At 48.8% G+C, this 17,489-nt stretch overlaps 1 protein-coding gene across 2 annotated transcripts; it reads right to left on the bottom strand.

Moving 5' to 3' along the window:
* Positions 1–3,862: 3,862 nt before the first annotated feature.
* On the bottom strand, positions 3,863–16,760 carry CAV3 (caveolin 3). 2 transcript variants are annotated; one of them, XM_033210523.1, is made up of 3 exons: positions 16,503–16,760; positions 4,749–5,096; positions 3,874–4,654 (listed from the first exon to the last, which is right to left on the bottom strand). In XM_033210523.1, exons 1-2 carry the CDS (start codon positions 16,749–16,751, stop codon positions 4,755–4,757), a joined length of 591 nt encoding a protein of 196 aa, XP_033066414.1. In that variant the 5' UTR covers positions 16,752–16,760; the 3' UTR covers positions 3,874–4,654; positions 4,749–4,754. The 2 variants fall into 2 exon arrangements, with proteins under 2 accessions (XP_033066413.1, XP_033066414.1); XM_033210522.1 differs by having other exon boundaries at positions 3,863–5,096; positions 16,503–16,758.
* Between the last annotated feature and the right edge of the window lie 729 nt (positions 16,761–17,489).

The raw sequence follows: 17,489 nt of genomic DNA, 5'->3' as shown, positions 1-17,489 counted from the left end.
ATGATAATATCCCTACTTTGTAAAGGCACGAGTGATGCCTTGTAGCTGCAGGTTGTTATGTTTTATATAAAATAGAAATTCACTAGGGATGTCAGAGGTTTTTCTTACCTAGTGAACATGTTCTCAAATGTCCTCTCAGCCTTGAGGTTAGGACATGAACACGTCTAAGAAATACTTTGTCACTAAATACAGGACACTGTTGATCAGAAGTTTACTGTCAGGGACTGGCCAGCTCAGTGCATGGTGGGGCGCCTTTTAAGTTTCCAGACACATTGTTGTACTTACTGGGATACAGCGGGAGCACTCTCAAAAGCCACAGATCCATTCTCTTTTTTTATAACACACTTTCTTCTTCCTCCATGCTGCAGTAGCCACATAGCCACACACATGCGCATACACACACAATAGAATGAGCTAGCATTGTCTAGATGTTCTGGGAGAAGAGAGGCATGCACTGAAATGTCCATGTTCAAAGTCTAAGGATTTAGCACAAGGTCTTCAGTATAACCTGGAGATTGAAGATAGTATCATCTTTAGACTGCAAGGCACTGCTCAGTGTTGCTGGGACATGCATGAAGAGCGTCGGCACCAGCCAGTCCTTGCTCTTTGGGAAGCTAACAGGATGCTGGTCTGGGGCCTCTGTGCCCATGTACTGGAACACTTGTGTGCTCTGGGCGCAAATGCAGCGGTAGTGGTGTCTGTTAGCATCCATGCCTCGCTGCCCACCAGCCAGAGATGACCGAGGTCTCTGCTGGTCCCAGGGAAGTTGCCATCCTAGAAGCCAACAGAGGCCACTAGGTATCAAAGGGTCAGCAACTCACAGAAGATTTTCTGACCAAGAGCACAGCCTTCCTAGAAACCCTGGAGTTATGAGATTATTGGACATCAGAACCAAGTGGGATACTTTGTCGTTCTCTTCATGCGAAAGCTCTGGCGGGTACGTTGGGTCTCATTATGCACAGGAGTCTCTTTTATGGCAAATAAGTGACATTCAATTTCAATAGCCCCATTGGATCTCCTTGAGAGCATTTTCACCATTTCTTTTTTTTTTTTTTTTTTTTTTGAGACGGAGTCTCGCTCTGTCGCCCAGGCTGGAGTGCAGTGGCCGGATCTCAGCTCACTGCAAGCTCCGCCTCCCGGGTTTATGCCATTCTCTCGCCTCAGCCTCCCGAGTAGCTGGGACTACAGGCGCCCGCCATCTCGCCCGGCTAATTTTGTATTTTTTTAGTAGAGACGGGGTTTCACCGTGTTAGCCAGGATGGTCTCGATCTCCTGACCTCGTGATCCGCCCGTCTCGGCCTCCCAAAGTGCTGGGATTACAGGCTTGAGCCACCGCGCCCGGCCTTCACCATTTCTTAGTCTTTCCCCAAACAAAGCCTAGAAAAATGAGCACAGGGGTTCTGAACGCTACCTCAGGCTCAGTTGCTTTTGGCCTCCTCCCCAGACCTCATGCCTGAGGTCTCCCAACCACCTTTCCCTACAGTTTCAGACTTGTTTACAACCATATGCATGGCTGGGGTTGTCAGGAAGTGGGAGCTGCGGATTTTCTTCTGCAATGTTTCATGGCTCTGATCATCAAAAGTGAATGTGGAAACTCTGAGTCTTATTTCTTTAGGCGCTGAAAAAAATATCTGACACATACTTTGGTCTCCTTTTGGGTTGAGTCTATGTTTTGCCACTTCAGGAAATGTAAAGGGACAATGCAGGCTGTCTTTTAAGAAAATCCTGGTTTCAAAGTGTTTAACCCTTTTTGTATTCAACAGCAATGAAATGCCACTTAAGGCAAAATGTGAATGCCTTGATTTTATTCTACTGTGGTGACCTGCTCTGGCACCCCTCTGTAACTGTGCCAGTTGGTGAATGGCATGGCTGATCATAAGGTGTCTGCTTCATTAGCTGCTTGATAGAGACTGCACTTAATAAACATTTGTTTCCATACGTTGCTTTGTCCCCATTCTTCCTCCCAAGAACGGTGACTGGAACACGTGGCTTGTAGAACCCAGATCCCTGCAGGGCTTCAGAGCTATTGGCCTGATTATGGCACAGGTGCATGGACTGTGGCAGGGTGTGGAAGGGGGACCTGGTCCCATTCTCTGGAATCACAGGTGCACTCACTTGTCAGAGTTCTGTGGGAAGATGCTCTAAGATTCAGGAACAAACATTTGTATGATGTCCCCGAACCTGCTCTGAACCACAGTTGAACTCTGGCGATAATAGGATTCTAGACTGTTACCTTGAAGGAACACTAACACATATTTCTTAAAAGTGGATTTGGGAGCCATCTGCAGCATCACAAATGAGTTTGTGTTAAAATGCAGATTCCTGGGCCCCACTACTGAATCAAACTCTGGAGCTAGAGCTTTGGAACCTGCATTTCAAACAGGAGTGCCTGGTGGTCCCTATGTATCTTATGAGAGGGAATTCCATCCTTCTACCTCAGGCCCGTTCTCATCATACCCTCAATGTGATTTTCTGCCTGCTACTTCTCAAGGGGATTCCTGGAGGGAGAAGAACTCCTTGGACACCCATGCATCTCAGATGTGTGTCCTGCCTCCAGTTCTGTGAACTTTGTGGGTAATTAAACACCGACCATAGTCTGCCCTTAGAGAAAGAGAGTGAGCTTGAAAAATTGAAGTCATCGTCAAATCCAGTTATAACAAATACCAAGATGGCAAATTCTCTACATAACCCAAGACTCCAAGGCTGAAACGGATGGCCTCATGATTTCAAGACACATTTGAAAGGGCAGGCCCTTTGAGGAAGACATAGGTAACATCAGCCTTAATCCTTTTCAGCGGGGGGAGCCTAGGCCTGCTGAACCTCCGAACAATGTGAAAGAGCCCCAAGGGAGAGCCGAGGCAGCAGGCTGCAGTCACAGCGATAATGCTGGCTAGGTGGGTGCCTTTTGGCAAGATTGCTGACTTCTCTGGACTGTAACTTTCTCATCTGCAGAAACAAGGGATGAATGATGAAGTGTTTAGGGGTAAAATATACTGATCTCTGCAACATATTTAAACATGAAGATGAGATTTGTGGGATGGAGAGGGGTGGATAGATGGATAGGGATGTGAGAAAGCTGGGGTAGAAAAATGTTAATGGTAGAGCCTAGATGGGTAGGTAGCTGTTCAACTTTTCTCTGTGTTTGAAATTTACATAAGATGTTAGGAGAAAACCAAAACTGGGTAAAATTTTGGAGCCAAAATGCACATTAGAGATCATTTTGTGGATGATGAAATTGAGGCAGAGAAGGCAACCGGGAGCAGAAGCAGGACTAGAACCAAGGCTGCCTGTGTCCTAGTTCCTAAGCTGTGTGCGGTCCACTTCACCACACCGCCTCCCAAGACCACTGGGCTCATGGCCAGGCATGAATAATGTCTCTGAAAATCTGACAAGTGCTGTGGAACCTTAATTATATGAGACTTAAATGGGTGTTGCATGAAAAGAAAAAAAAAGATTAGATAGAATTGGGGGATACTGGTCTAAAAAGACTTGCAGTAGCTGCCTCTTAGCAAGTGATCTTCCCTCATGCCGGGGCATGGGGGCATCGTGGTGGGGTTGGGGGAGAGCGAAGGGCCACTGTGCTCCGTGGCTGGGCTGTCTTTTCTTTCTGGCTTCCTTACACTGTGTGCTCTACTGCAGGACTTGTCAGAGCCTTTAGTGTGCCAATGCCTATTGAAAATCTGTGAGAGAAATATACAGCATTTCCAAAAGAATCGGACCACAGATGCTAACACCCGTCCCCATCTTTTCTTTTTTAATGGCTAAGTTCTGGATAGCACACTTGGAAAAGACAGCCCTAAAGAAGATAAGAGCAGTGTGTGTGTGTGTATGTGTGTGTTTAAGGAGGAAGGAAGCGATACACGCTCTTTCTATTGCATTTTATTTCCATAGTGAGTCCACACATGCACAAATTAGACCTTGTGACTTCTTCACATCTCTTGAGGCTGAAGGTACTCTCATGTCAAATGGCAGTGCTGTGCATTTCAGGGGCTCAGTTAGCCAAAGGGGAGGGTCAGGGAGGCTTGAATGCAGGCCCTGCCCTCAGTGGTACCCTGGGAGGGTCACTGCCCCTGCCAGCCCAAAGGCCATTTTCCTCCATTGGTGCCTGTTATTGGGTTCAGGCAACAGGAGTCACTTGAACATGATCTCACAAGGAACATGTACAATCCCAGCAAACAATAGAATCTGAAGAAGAAAAAGACTCTGTTCTGTTCCTTGGATTTGGCCAAGTGAAGAGACAACCAGCTTTCCCTGTATCTGTTTTTCAGGGCAGTGAAGTGTATTTTTGGAGCTGGCCAGGACACAGACCAATCTTACAGGCATGAATAAAATGCATCATTCCCCAAATGCAGCCAAAATCCTTTATTGGAGCCACCCTCCTAATGCCAGTGGTCACTGGTCACTTTCCTGAGTGCGCGTGGACAGGTTGGCCCCCGGTGGGAACCGCGTGCTGGTTTATGTTGTTACAGTACAAGTGAACGCAAAGACTTGCAGTAGCTGCCTCTTAGCAAATGATCTTCCCTCACGCCCGGGCATGGGGGCATCGTGGTGGGGCTGGGGGAGAGCGAAGGGCCACTGTGCTTCTGTGGCTGGGCTGTCTTTTCTTTCTGGCTTCCCTACATTGTGTGCTCCATCATGGAGTATAGAGCAGTCCCTAAAGAGAAAGAGCTCGCCAGCAGCCCTTGTGAAGAAGTCCCCCGGGGACCAGCCTGGCCCAACGCCCCTGGTTGCCACCCTCGTTGCCCCACCTGGCTTTAGACCTCCTTCCGCAGCACCACCTTGATGCTGCTGCAGACCTGGCCCAGGGCCGTGAAGAGTGGGTTGCAGAAGGTGCGAATGCAGAGTGAGTAGATGTGGCTGATGCACTGGATCTCGATCAGGTAGCTCTTAATGCACGGCACCACCACCCAGATGTGGCAGAAGGAGATGCAGGCGAACAGGAAGCCCCAGAGCAGGGCCAGCGGGACACCCAGCAGCGTGGACAACAGGCGGTAGCACCAGTACTTGGAGACGGTGAAGGTGGTGTAGCTCACCTTCCACACGCCGTCAAAGCTGTAGGTGCCCACAGGCTCTGCAATCACATCTTCAAAATCCACCTGCAGGGGCGGCAAGGGGAAGCCTCAATTCACAGAAGCCACTCGCTTCTCAAGCTTTTGGGTGTGTGCGTGCATATGTCAGAATCCCCTAGAGGTCAGGTTAACCTTGGCAGCTAGACCCTACCTGTATTAGGCTATTCTTGCGTTGCTCTAAAGACATACCTGAGGCTGGGTAATTGATAAAGAAAAGAGGTCTAATTGGCCCATGGGTCGTGATCTGTGCCGGAAGCATGGTGCTGGCATCTGCTTGGCTTCTGGTGAGGCCTCAGGGAGTTTTCAATCATGGCAAAAGAATGGAGAGCAGGCATCTCCCGTGGTGAGGGTGGGAGCAAGAGAGAGAGCTGGGCGGGGTGGAGGAGTGCCACAGTTTACAACAACCAGATCTTACGAGAATTCTCTCACTATTGTGAGGACAACACTAAGCCACAAGGGATCTGCCTCTGTGATCCAATCACCTCCCACCCAACCCCACCTCCAACATTGGAGATTATGTTTCAACATGAGGTTTAGAGGGGACACAGATCCAGACCATATCATCACCCCAGGATTCCGACTCCCCAAGTCTGGAGTGGGGCCTAAGGCTCTGTATTTCTAACAAGCTCCCTGTTGAGTCCAAGCTGCTGTTGTTCCTAGGCACCACTGACCAACACAGCATGCTCGTTCAACCCCCTCAAGGGTGAGTGACTTGCTTAAAGCTAACAGTGACTTAGTGGCAGTGCTACAGCCGCAGCTCTCAAATTCTATTGTTTTATGATTTGAAGGGTGTTGGACAGTCGTATGCATCCTGCAGCGATTTACTGGCATCTGTGGATTGGATGGTGAACAGGCAGAGGTTCCTCACGTCACTTAGCTGACCTCTCTCGAGCCCTGCTATGCATGCAGCACCTTCCTAGCTGCCTACACATGGGTGATGTCACTTAGCATCACTAAGCCTGAGCTGTTTTGTCTGTAAGATGGAGTCAATGACAATCTTCCAGTGGTATCATGAGGATGAAAGGATGTGAGGCTGTAAAATCCACTGGTCCATGGTGAAACCCCATCTCTACTAAAAATACAAAAAAAAAAAAAAAAAAAAAAGATAGCCAGGCGTGGTGGCGGGCACCTGTAGTCCCAGTTACTCGGGAGGCTGAGGCAGGAGAACAGTGACAACTCGGGAAGCAGAGCTTGCAGTGAGTCGAGATCACGCCACTGCACTCCAGCCTGGGCAACAGACATTCCGTCTAAAGAAAAAAGCTCCACTGGTCAGTTAAACAGCAGTGAACCAACTTAGCTGCTTAATGACTGGTCTCTCCATGGTTGTTACCAGTACAGCCTGCCAAGTGGGAGGTTGCAGAGCTGTTTGCTAATGCCTGTAACTGTTCTGAGATGTTTTCTTTCTAGCAGTGCTCCTGGACTATTTAAATAAAAAGGGGATGAATGGAGGTACAGACTAATCAGATCAACAGGAGGGGCCTGTGTGGGGATATGCAGCCGAGGCTCCAACTTCAATCTTCCTGGCTAGTCCCTTTCCCACTTTGGTTATGGGGAGGGGATCCTCTCCTCTATTGCATCACCATTATTAAAATTACTGTCATTATTAAAAAAAATGGCCACATCACAGACAATTAATAGAAAAGAAAAAAGAAAAGAGTCTTGGGTTTGTATTTCTCTAGTACTAAAGATATGATTGTTTGGGGTATTTCTTTCCAGTACAATGTTTTCTGGGGAAGGGAGTGACTAGAACCATGTTGCTCAGACAGTGTTGGGCCCCCTTTTCTCATGTGACTTTAGCTTCTGAGCTCCTGCACCCCACCTCAGGTCCCTGATCCCCCTGTGCTCTGAGGCTGGGGATCCCTGAGGATGAGGCCTCACTCGGGGTGGTGTGTTAGCAGGCAGCACAGTTTACAGGGTGAGACTCTGGGCTGCAGGAGATAAGAAAAAGCTGACCTGAGTCAGTAGGGCCTCCCAAGACCTTCCTTGTGTAATTTCGGCCCCCAGATTTCTCTGCTGCAGGGTTCATCAGAGATGACTTAATCTGTTACGAAAGCCTGTGGATGGGAGGAGAGGAAGAAAATGGGCCTCATCTTCTCGGGAAGGATGTCACTTCTTCTTGGAGGGCTTCCTGGAGGTGGTGGCTGGCTAGGAATTTGGGGGACTGAGGGATTGGAACAGGGATGGAAAAGTCATATTCACTCCCCATGCCTATGGACCAAACCCCCAGGGCCTTGATCCTGCTGATTGAGATCATTTTTCTTCCATGTATTCATCCATACATCCACACCCCACTGAGATGGTTTGGATGTTTGTTCCCTCCAAATCTCATGTTGAAATGTGATCCCCAGTGTTGAAGGTGGGGCCTGGTGGGAGGTGTTTGGGTCATGGGGGCGGACCCTTCACCACGGCTTGGTGCCCTCCCTGTGGTCATGAGTAAGTTCTTGCTGTGCTGGTTCACATGAGAGCTGGTTGTTTGAAAGAGCCCAGGATCTCTCTTGCTCCCTCTCTCGCCATATGATACGCCAGCTCCCTCTTTGCCTTCTGATGTGATTGGAAGCTTCCTTAGGCCTCACCAGATGCAGATGCCTGTACCATGCTTCTTATACAGCCTGCAGAACCGTGAACAAAAATGAATCTCTTTTCTTTATAAATTACCTAGTCTCAGGTATTCCTTTATAGCAATGCGAAATGGACTGACACCCACCACCTATCCATCCACTCATTCATCTATCCATCTAGCCACCTATCCACCTGCTCATCTATCATCCATCCATCCATCCGTCCATCCACATCCATCCATTCATCTGCCTACCTACACATCCAAATAAATACTGATTGATTACCCACTTCGCCTAGGCACACTACCTCTTGAGCAGTGCTTAGCACAATACTTGGCACATGGTGCTATTGTGATGGTAATATTGCTCAATGATGGTAATTATTCCTTCAGGTGCTCTGAAGTTTCCTTCGAAAATACGTCTCAGAAATTCTTTTGACATCCTGGATTATTCTCCAGCCTACCTAGTTATAAATGTGTATGTGTGTGTATGTGTGTATCTCAGTCTGTGCTGATAAGATGGATGGAGTCCTCCTTTCCTTACAGTAATAATTACAGTACTTACAGTAATAATCCTACTGCCAATGGCCTCTGTATGTGTCTTTTAATTCTCTTTATTTTTCTTCTCTTTTTGGTGTTTGCAGAAGCCGTTGGTGCTAACATTTGAATTATTGCCAGGGATTGCCTTTGGGGGCTGTGTGTGGGGCAAGTGCTCTATTTTCTGTGAATCTCAGAAAACGTGCTCTTAGAGGGCTGGGCTGGGCTTGGAGGAGGCAGCTGTTCCCTTAGCTCAGATTTGAGCATTGAGAGAGCTTTGGCCACAGCATGCTAGTTTGGGGAGATATTTATAAGGCCCGGCTCAGGCAGCTCTAGGCAGTCGTGCCAGTGTAGCACAAGCACACAGTGACTTCATTTCTTAATTCCTTTTCAGAAGCAGAGAGGAGATGGCTTTTTCTTGGAGGGTGGTGGGCTGAGGCTCAGGACATTGTGTGCATTTGGAGAGAGGGGCCGGAGCGTGAGGAAGGGGGAACGATGATGCACATTCTGTCGGTGTCCCCTTCTCTGGCATATTTTTGGAACAGCAAGAGACTCAGTTGATTAATTGAAACCAGCCAGCGCAGTCCCCGCAGTCTCTGAGAGGGCGGGGAAAGTGCAGGATAGCAGGGTGGGGGATTGCTTGAGGATGTGGGGGAGGACAGCAGTCACCCACGGTCAAAAATACCTCCCCCAGAGTCCTGCATGACTCAGTCCGTAGGCATCCAGGGCCTTGGACAATTCAAACAGGATATCTGTGGCTGGGGAAATAGCTCTTAGCAGGGGGATAGGTATATGGTCCCAGTATCCACTGGCCACCGAGTTACTGTGTGATTTGGGGCATGGTACTTTCCCTCTCTGAGATGCTAGGTTTTTTGTTTGTTTGCTTTCTTTTTTCAACTCTACACAGAGACGACTGGGCCAAGATCTGTAGTGACACGGAGTTAGCTTCAGAGTCAACAAACCCAAGCGAGAGGCTTAGCTTTTGCTAGGTCCCAGCTTCCTCCCCTATTACCTTGTTACTTAAAAGGCAGTCACAATCAGTGTGCCCTGTCTCCCAACAAGGTAATTATAGAAGTTGAGAGTGCTTAGAAATATTCGTAGAAATTTGATGCAGTAATTTTGTGTTTATTGAATCTAACAATACAAATTGGTGCTTATAACTGCACGGCTGTTTTCTTTTCATTTTTCCAGTGACTAATTTTTGTTATATTTTGCAAAAGTAGAGCTGTACAATGGATTGGAATAATAATATTAAAATTAGTCCTTCACTCAGTTTTAGGGGCACTGGCCTATAAAATAGGAAGTAAAATGAGGTGATAGCTGCAAAAACTGTAAAAATGGAGAAGCTCTGCATCTTTTGTTATAATTGGTAGCAACAAAATAATAGAATTCTGTACAACCTGGGATAACCACAGTAACACACACAATGTATTTGGCCCTTTATGCATGCCAGTTTGTGGTCACGTATCTTACATGTGTTATTTCACATGGCATGTAAGGGACTGGCAGAGTGATGCTCAGGTCAGCCTGACAGCAGGGTCATTGAAGGGGCCAGATACCCTAGCAGGGCCTGAGGCACAGAACACAGCACAGGCTGGCTCTGATGGGAGGAGGAGGTGGCCAGGCATCATCTGGAGCTTGCAGCTGAGAATATCTCTGACTCATCTTCAAGAGGATGCTCTTGGAGTTGAGAGCATCCTAGGTAGGACCATATACCTACCCCCATCCTAGTGCCCCCCAGCCCTTCTCTTCAGCTCCAGGTCTACCTTAGGGGACCTAGGACACCTGGGCTGGGGCACAACAGGACTTGGGTTTATGTAAAGGAGTTGGGAAGAGACTGAGATAACAAAGGGCTGCAAAGAGAGAGAGGAAGAGAAGAACCTGCCAGAAGAAGCTCCTCAGCGATCCACTAAGCCCTGATCTTTGCCTCACTGCCTGTCACTTCTCATCCACTCTTCTGCCCTCTCAGTCTCTGCCTTCAAGAAATTTGGTGCATATTGGAATGGGGAACAATAGAAACACCTTGGGTGGAGCTCTAGGCTTGGCTGTGCACGAGCTTTCGGTGGGTGGTTTGCTGGTCTCCAAAGATGACCCTCCATTAGTCATGCTTCTCAGTGTTTGTCCTCAGGTAGTCTCAACCCATCTTGAGTCTGGGCTTGCCCTGTGACTCACTTTAACCACAAGAATGTGGCAGAAAGGATGTTGTGCAGTTCTAGAACTAATCCTTCAGAAAGACCAGCAGCTTCTGCTTTTAGGAGCTTTAAGCCCCCATGTTAGAAGTCCACTTTTATACTTTGCTCTGGAGACTGGTAGAATTAGAAACGCACTGCTGAATGCTGCTTGAGAGACTAATGGAGAGGCATGTGAATGAGGAGGCCTGAAACTACACAGAGATAGAAGGCTAGCCACCCCAGCACCACAGCTGAGCTGTGTCTCCCAGCCATCTCTGCCAGTATTCCAGGGCTATGAGTGAACCATCTTGGATGTTCCAGCTTGGTGGAGCCCCCAGGTGATTGCAGCCTCAGCCACCATCTGACTGTAGCTGCATGAGAGGCCCCCAGTGAGACCAGCAAGACTGCCAAACTGAGCCCTGCCAACCCACAGAACTGTGAGAAATCAAAAAATGGTTGTTTCCTTAAGCCTTTAAGTTTGGGAATGATTTGTTACTCAGCAATTGGTAACTGATACTGTCTGCCTTTAAGGAAAACAAGGGATAACTCTGGGCCCCAGGTGTCTTCTGTAGGATGAATGGGACTTGGTTGCTGACAAGCTGACAGGTTTGAGCATGAAACTCTTCTTTTATTTTTTTGAGAAGGAGTTTTGCTCTTGCTGTCCAGACTGGAATGCAGTGGTGCGATCTCGACTCATGGCAACCTCCGCCTCCTGGGTTCAAGCAATTCTTCTGCCTCAGCCTCCTGAGTAGCTGGGATTACAGGTGCCCACCACTACATCTGGCTATTGTTTTGTATTTTTTAGTAGAGATGGGTTTTCATCATGTTAGCCAGGTCAGGTTTTGAACTCCTGACCTCAGGTGATCCACCTGCCTTGGCCTCCTAAAGTGCTGAGATTACAGGCATGAGCCACCATGCCTGGCCTGAGCATGAAAATTTTATGCTCAAACATGAAATGCAAACATTCACTAGCTCAGCTGAATAACTTCTGGGGGCAAGGCCAAGGAATCTGCATTTTAATAAGTGCTCCCACCAGTGGACCCTGGGAAAGTGGACTGCATTTTGAAAAACTCTAGATCAGTTGATACCCAGGAGTCCTCATAACACTAAGTTGTAATACCGCAGTGTGAATTAGTCTGACGTAGCCTTTCTTAGAGGTCATTGACAGAGGGCAAGACATTTCCAAAAGGAAGGAATTGCCAATACGAAATGACAGGTGGATTGGATGACCCTCCATTATTTAGTTTCAACCTGCCCTTCCTGCCTTCTCTCCCACAAATTCCCTTTCAGATGCTCTGTCCTAATCCTCTTCGATAGTTCATTATTCCCCTGCAGACAGAGCAGCTGTGAAGTGTTATCTGTTGTACCCACTATGATTAGCTGATGGTTCATGGCTTCCATGGAGCAGTGCTGTGATCCATTAGTCATGTCTGCCATGAACACTGGAAGGGGCAGTGGTAATGACAGCCTCTCACATTTGCTGACTCTGCCCAACATTCTTCCCAGTGTTGGGAAAGCCATTGCTTATTCCATTTCTTCATGGAAAACTTTGTTCCTCCATTTCACATTTTTAATTTTTCTCATTTTTATAATGCACCGTGGATACCACCTCTCCATAAAGCTGGCTTCTGATTTTTCCCGATGAAAGTAATTCTTCCTCTCCTAACCCCCCATGACACTTAACCTGGCACTCATTTATGGTGTTCAGCACCTTCTCCTGTATGTTCTCATCTCATTTTCTCCCCAGGGCTGGATTCCTCTCCAGGGGAGGTACCAGGTCAGTTTCATCTTTGTGCGACAGGGTGTCCCTCATGGGCACAAACCTGGAACAAGAGTTTGTAGGGCTGGTGGGCATCTGGTTCCTCTGGGTGTTGTGTAGCCTGAGCTGAGGGGCAAATGGGAGTTTGATTTTCTGAAGAAAGCAGGCATTCTGTGGCACATGTGGGTGGAGGGGGGTGGGGAGTAGTATCATGGAGGAGCTGGGATCCTGTCTATCTCCTTCCGCTGCCTGAAGGGCAACTTGGGAGAAGCTTGCGAGGGAGGAGTTGACTACAGAAGCTGGGAAACCTGCATGACTCTCAGGTTCAAGCATGACTGCTTTAGGACCCTGGGGGCCTATGTGTGAGTCAAGAAAGGGAGATAGAGAGAGAGAGAAGAGAGAGAGGAGAGAAAGGGAGAGGAGAGAGAGAGAGAGAGCACTGTCAGTAAGGTGGCCCTAAGCCTTCTCAGAAATAAGTTGGGGACAGTGTGGGGTGGCTCTGAGGTCCTGAGGTATACCTGTACTGGGGCTAGAACCTTTCCAACCTGGCTGTGAAGGTTGAGGCATCCTTGGGTGTACCCACTGGTGAGCTGAGAACCCTGAGGACTTTTGGCAGACATTCCTGTCCCCGCAGCCTGGAGGGCTTGCATGCAGTGAGCCTGTCCTGCTCATCACCATGTCCTCTGGGATAGCACAGTGACTGTGCTGAGCAGGCATTCAGTAGCGACTTGTGGAATCAGTGTTGGTGAGGAGGCAAGTGGCAACAGGAATGGGGGTGTGCTCCCCCCAGTTCCTCAGCTCCAATCTCCATGACCTTCTACACTGCCCTGGGCCCCCAGCCTTGGAGACCACAATTGAAGTCTGTTGGGATGTACGGGGCTTTTCCTCTGTCCTTGGCTGCCTGGGCCAAGGGCAGGGCCAAAAAGGGGTGCCTCCCCTCTACTGGGGGTCAAATCCATGGATGTAGTATGTCTATCTCCTACTCTTCATCCTTGACTTTTTAAAATGTGAAACAGAAGTGGCTGGTGGCACCAGGGACTTGGGCCCAGAGAGGGCAAAGGATTTCCTCAGAGTCACACAGCAAGTTACTGTCAGGTCTTGGACCAGAACTCAAGTCTCTGTAGCCAGGTCCTATTCCAGCCTTCTTTCCTTGTCACTCATCTTAGCCCATGAGGAACCTGCTACCACCTGTGAGGCCACCCTGCCACCTGCCACCTGGGGCACTGCCAGGGCCTCCTGCACCCTCCTCTCAGCCTCTCTCCGGTTTCTCCATCTCTCTCTGTCTCCCTCATTCCCTTTTCCTTCCCATCTCTCTTTTCCTCCATCAATGGCAAAATACTGGCAATTGAGAGGCTGAACAGTCTGGCTTTATCCCTCCTCGCCACAGTCCCCTCTGTCCTTCTTTCTTTTCTTTATTCTTTAACAGACTGTAACATAGACCTGAAATCTATCTAAATCTGATATATATCTGAGTCTGCTTTATGATCCTTGTTCTGTAGTAAACTTTTTTCATTTCTCACTCACTAAAAATAAAAGAAAGAAAAAGTCAAATAAATCCCTAAAGCAGAGAATGTCCAAAACATACCAAATAACCACCTCCTCTGGACAAAATTATGTGTGGCACTCTTGTTTAGCCTTTGCTATTTTTTCTAGGGCTCAGGGCCTCCAGGAGACGACAGCTCTTAGCCCCAGGAAGGCTGCATAAAGCCACTGCATCTGTGCTGCCGCCCCCGCTGCTCCCTCTGCGTCATAATCCAGGCCTGCGGCTTGCAGCTGGCTCTCTCCGGGGCTCCCTCTGTACTTACCACTCATTGTGGGTGTCCTTTAGAAACCATGTTCCCCCGTGGGGTCCTCTTTCCCATCCCCCTGCAGCCCACCAGGGTGTACCAGATGGTTACCTAGGCGTGACACAGGCTCCTGGCTTAGCTCTCTTGCCTCTAGATTGCAAGCTCTTTGAGACCTTTCTTTGACTCACACTGTCACATCTTTGCTGGGTGCCAGGGACTGTGTTAGACACTTTCAAACCCTTCGTCTCATTCAATCCTTACATTATATTGCACAGTGCTGCTCTGAGATTCGTTTACCTGGTGGAGGTAAATGATATTATTCCTACTTTACAGGGGAAACTGAGGCTCAGAAAACCTGGTTGGCTCATCCAGTGTTATCATTTTTAGGTAAAATGGACTGGATTTGAAATCAAGTCTATTAAAGTCAAGTCCAGGACTATTCCTGCTAGATCACACTGATGGAAACCATAACTAATAATATTTTACATGTACAATTTTATTTACATGTATATAGTGCTTTATGGTTTGTAAAATTTGTTTCCTAATTTTCCTTATTGCAACTTTCACACAGTACTATATTATATACTCTATCTCCATCACTCATAATGTATAGAAATATAATATCCAGTGTAATAAGAGCTGTTGTAGAGGAACGCCCTGAGTGAAGCAAGGGGACAGAAGTGGGAGCAACTAATTGCCTGGAGGAGTCAGGGAAGGCTTCCTAGAGGAGGTTGCATTGGAGTTGGGTCTTGAAGGCTGAGTGAGGCATTCACCACCTGGAAAAGAGGGGACATGCACTTCTGGCAATGGCACAGGAAGGTACTCTGGTGGGTGGGCTGGCAGGTGGGAGCAAACCAGGCAGAAAAAGCAGGTTGGGGCCAGATTGTGTTGGGTTTGAACAGCCACATGGACAGGCTAGGCTTCTCCAGCATGGGGGGTGCCCCACTGAAAGACCGCAATACAGGCCTGTGCTTTAGAACAAGTCCTCAGCCACACAGTCTGATCCAGTGGCCAGGAGCTTTGAACACTTGAAATGTGGCTAGCGAAACTGAAGAATTTTATATTTTGTTTAACTTTAATTAAAATGTAAACCCTGATTTCATTATTGAAAAATTTTTACAGAATGTTTGAAACAGTACAGGCATGTGAATTGATTTTCACATGTACATTTTATGAAATCTAAATGCAGAACAAGCATGTTGGATGAAAATGTGAAGTCTGAACCGAAATACTCTGTGGGTGCAGGAAGCACACTGGATTTTAAACTTGAAGACTGTATGATAGTTCATTGATAATTGTTTTATATTGCTTATATGTTGAAATAATACTATTTTAAATATATAGGATTAAGTAAGAAATATCATGAACATTAATTTCACCTGTTTGCTTTTGCATTTTAAAATGTGGCTGCTAGAAAATTTAAAATTCCCTGTGGTAACAGTATCCTTATTGGACAGCCCCGGCCTGAGATTCCAGCACTTTCAGTAGAATCTGAGAGGCCCCAGATACTGGCCCTCTTAACAGCCCCTCCAGTGACCCTGATGCTGGTGGCCGGGGACCCTTCTTGGAGGAATTCTGCTTTAGAAGGTTCCCTCCGAGCCAAGTGCGGAGGCTTGCGCCTGTAATCCCAGCACTTTGGGAGGCAGGAGGATCACTTGAGCCCAAGAGTTTGATACCAGCTTGGTCAACATAATGAAACCCGGTCTCTACTAAAAATACAAAAATTAGCCGGGCATGGTGGCACTCGCCTGTGGTCCCAGCTACTCAGGAGGCTGAGGAGGGAGAATTGCTTGAGCTTGGGAGGTTGAGGCTGCAGTGAGCCGTGAGTGCGCGACTGCACTCCTGCCTAGGGGACAGAGTGAGACTGTCCCAAAAAGAAAAAAAGAAAGATCTCTCCGGGTACTGGGTGGAAGTTGGATTGAAGGTGTAGGCCTGGAGGCAGCAGGTCTGTTAGTGTCACCGGGAGGCGAGGAAAGAGGCCCAACTTCAGACATTGGAAGACTCCCTGAGGGCTGGACAACTCTGAGCATTCCTTTCCAGGGTCCCAGGTGCCCTCTGCCCTGTCCTGGCCACTAGACCTGGTGTGAGGAGGGAGCTGGGGGAGGGCTGGGCATGGCCCCCAGCTTTAGGGACAGATGTTGGGCAGTGCTCTGGGGGAGTGAGTGCACCTCGAGGGGCTGCCGGTCCTGCTGGAAGCTGCCTTCTGGGGATTAACCCTGCACCCACTGGAGAGACCACAGAAATGCCCCCTGGCATGGAAAGGAGCCCAGCTTGGCCGCCCATTCCTATTCCTCCCAGGATGAGGGCCAGGAGTGAGTGGCAGTAGCGTCACAGTAGTAAGGAGGAATGTTCTTTGTGACTCGCTTCTCCCGCCCTGATTAGCACTTGGGTCATGGAGATGAGGCTAATTTTTTTGCTCTTGATTTTGCTAAAGGTCCTTGGGTGATTTACAAACCTTTTTTGGGGGGTGGGGTGGAGTGGGGTGGGGTGATACAGAGACAACAGAGCAACAAGTCTCTTTTCAGGGAAGCTGTGTCTGCAGCAGAAACCCTCCCCTGCCAAGCGCCCACCTCTCACAAGCCTGACACCCTCCGCCCGCCGAGGCAGGCCCGCAGAGCCTACCTTGACTATGTCCTCGTTAATGTTTTTGGGGTCTCGGTTCACCAGGTCAATCTCCTTGCAGTGGATATCCTTGACGATCTGGGCCTCGAGGTCTGTGTGCTCTTCTGCCATCATCGCGGAGATGGGGGGATCCACAGGGGGAGATCCGAGCCGTGTGGCCGGCTGGGGCTGAAAATACTTGGGGCAGAGAGACCAATTCAGTGTCCCCAGACTTATGTCCCTGCCAGCTAAATAGGCCCCACCCAGCATGCCGGCTGACAGCTGTCCCACATAACTTCAGCCTGCCTCTCGCCAAAGCCTCCTGTGGCAGGCCTCCAAGCTAAAATTAAGACTGGAGCTCTTCTGGAAGGCCGATCACTCCTTAAAGGGGGCTGCCTCGGGGCACTGGGCCTCAAGAGAGGGTGCAGAGGGCCTGGCATTTCCTGTGCGTTGTGTGGCTGTGGCCAACTTGGCTGTCACTCTGGGGCCCCTGGAATTTGCCCCACTGCTGTCAGCATTTGGGCTCCTTTGGGGTGCACTGCCCATGGAGGAAAGAGGAGTTAGTCCCTCCTCTGCCTCTGGCTGGCTGTGTGACCTTTGGCACACTTCACCTCTGGGTCACTCTGTCCCCATCTATAAAATGGGGACAAGATAATAACAGTTAGGGCTCTCCTACCCTGGGAATGGCTTCAGGAGCTGGAAATGCGTTGTTGTGGGGCTTCTCGTTGGATTGCCAGTGCCTGGCCCTGCTGCTTGGTGACATGGGGCAGGTCTAAGCTTTGTGGGTTTCTGAGGTTTTCACCTGGAGCAGGAGTTGATGGACTGTGGTGTGGGGCCAGGCTGGGGATGAAACAGGGAGAGGAAGCTGCTGTGGGACTGCCCCTTATCTGCCGTCTGGAGCCCGCACTGGGATATGCCCGGTGCGGGGAACATGAAGCTCATGTTCGTGCTACCCTTCACCCTGCCCTAGTGACAGCTTCCAGGATTTTCTTGGGCCCCAGACACTCC

The sequence above is a fragment of the Trachypithecus francoisi genome, unplaced genomic scaffold (assembly GCF_009764315.1).
Source record: "Trachypithecus francoisi isolate TF-2019V2 unplaced genomic scaffold, Tfra_2.0 Lachesis_group0, whole genome shotgun sequence".
NCBI classification, from domain to species: Eukaryota; Metazoa; Chordata; class Mammalia; order Primates; family Cercopithecidae; genus Trachypithecus; species Trachypithecus francoisi.
The sequence above is the reverse complement of the archived record's forward strand: the minus strand, read 5'-3'. Positions and strand labels throughout refer to the sequence as shown.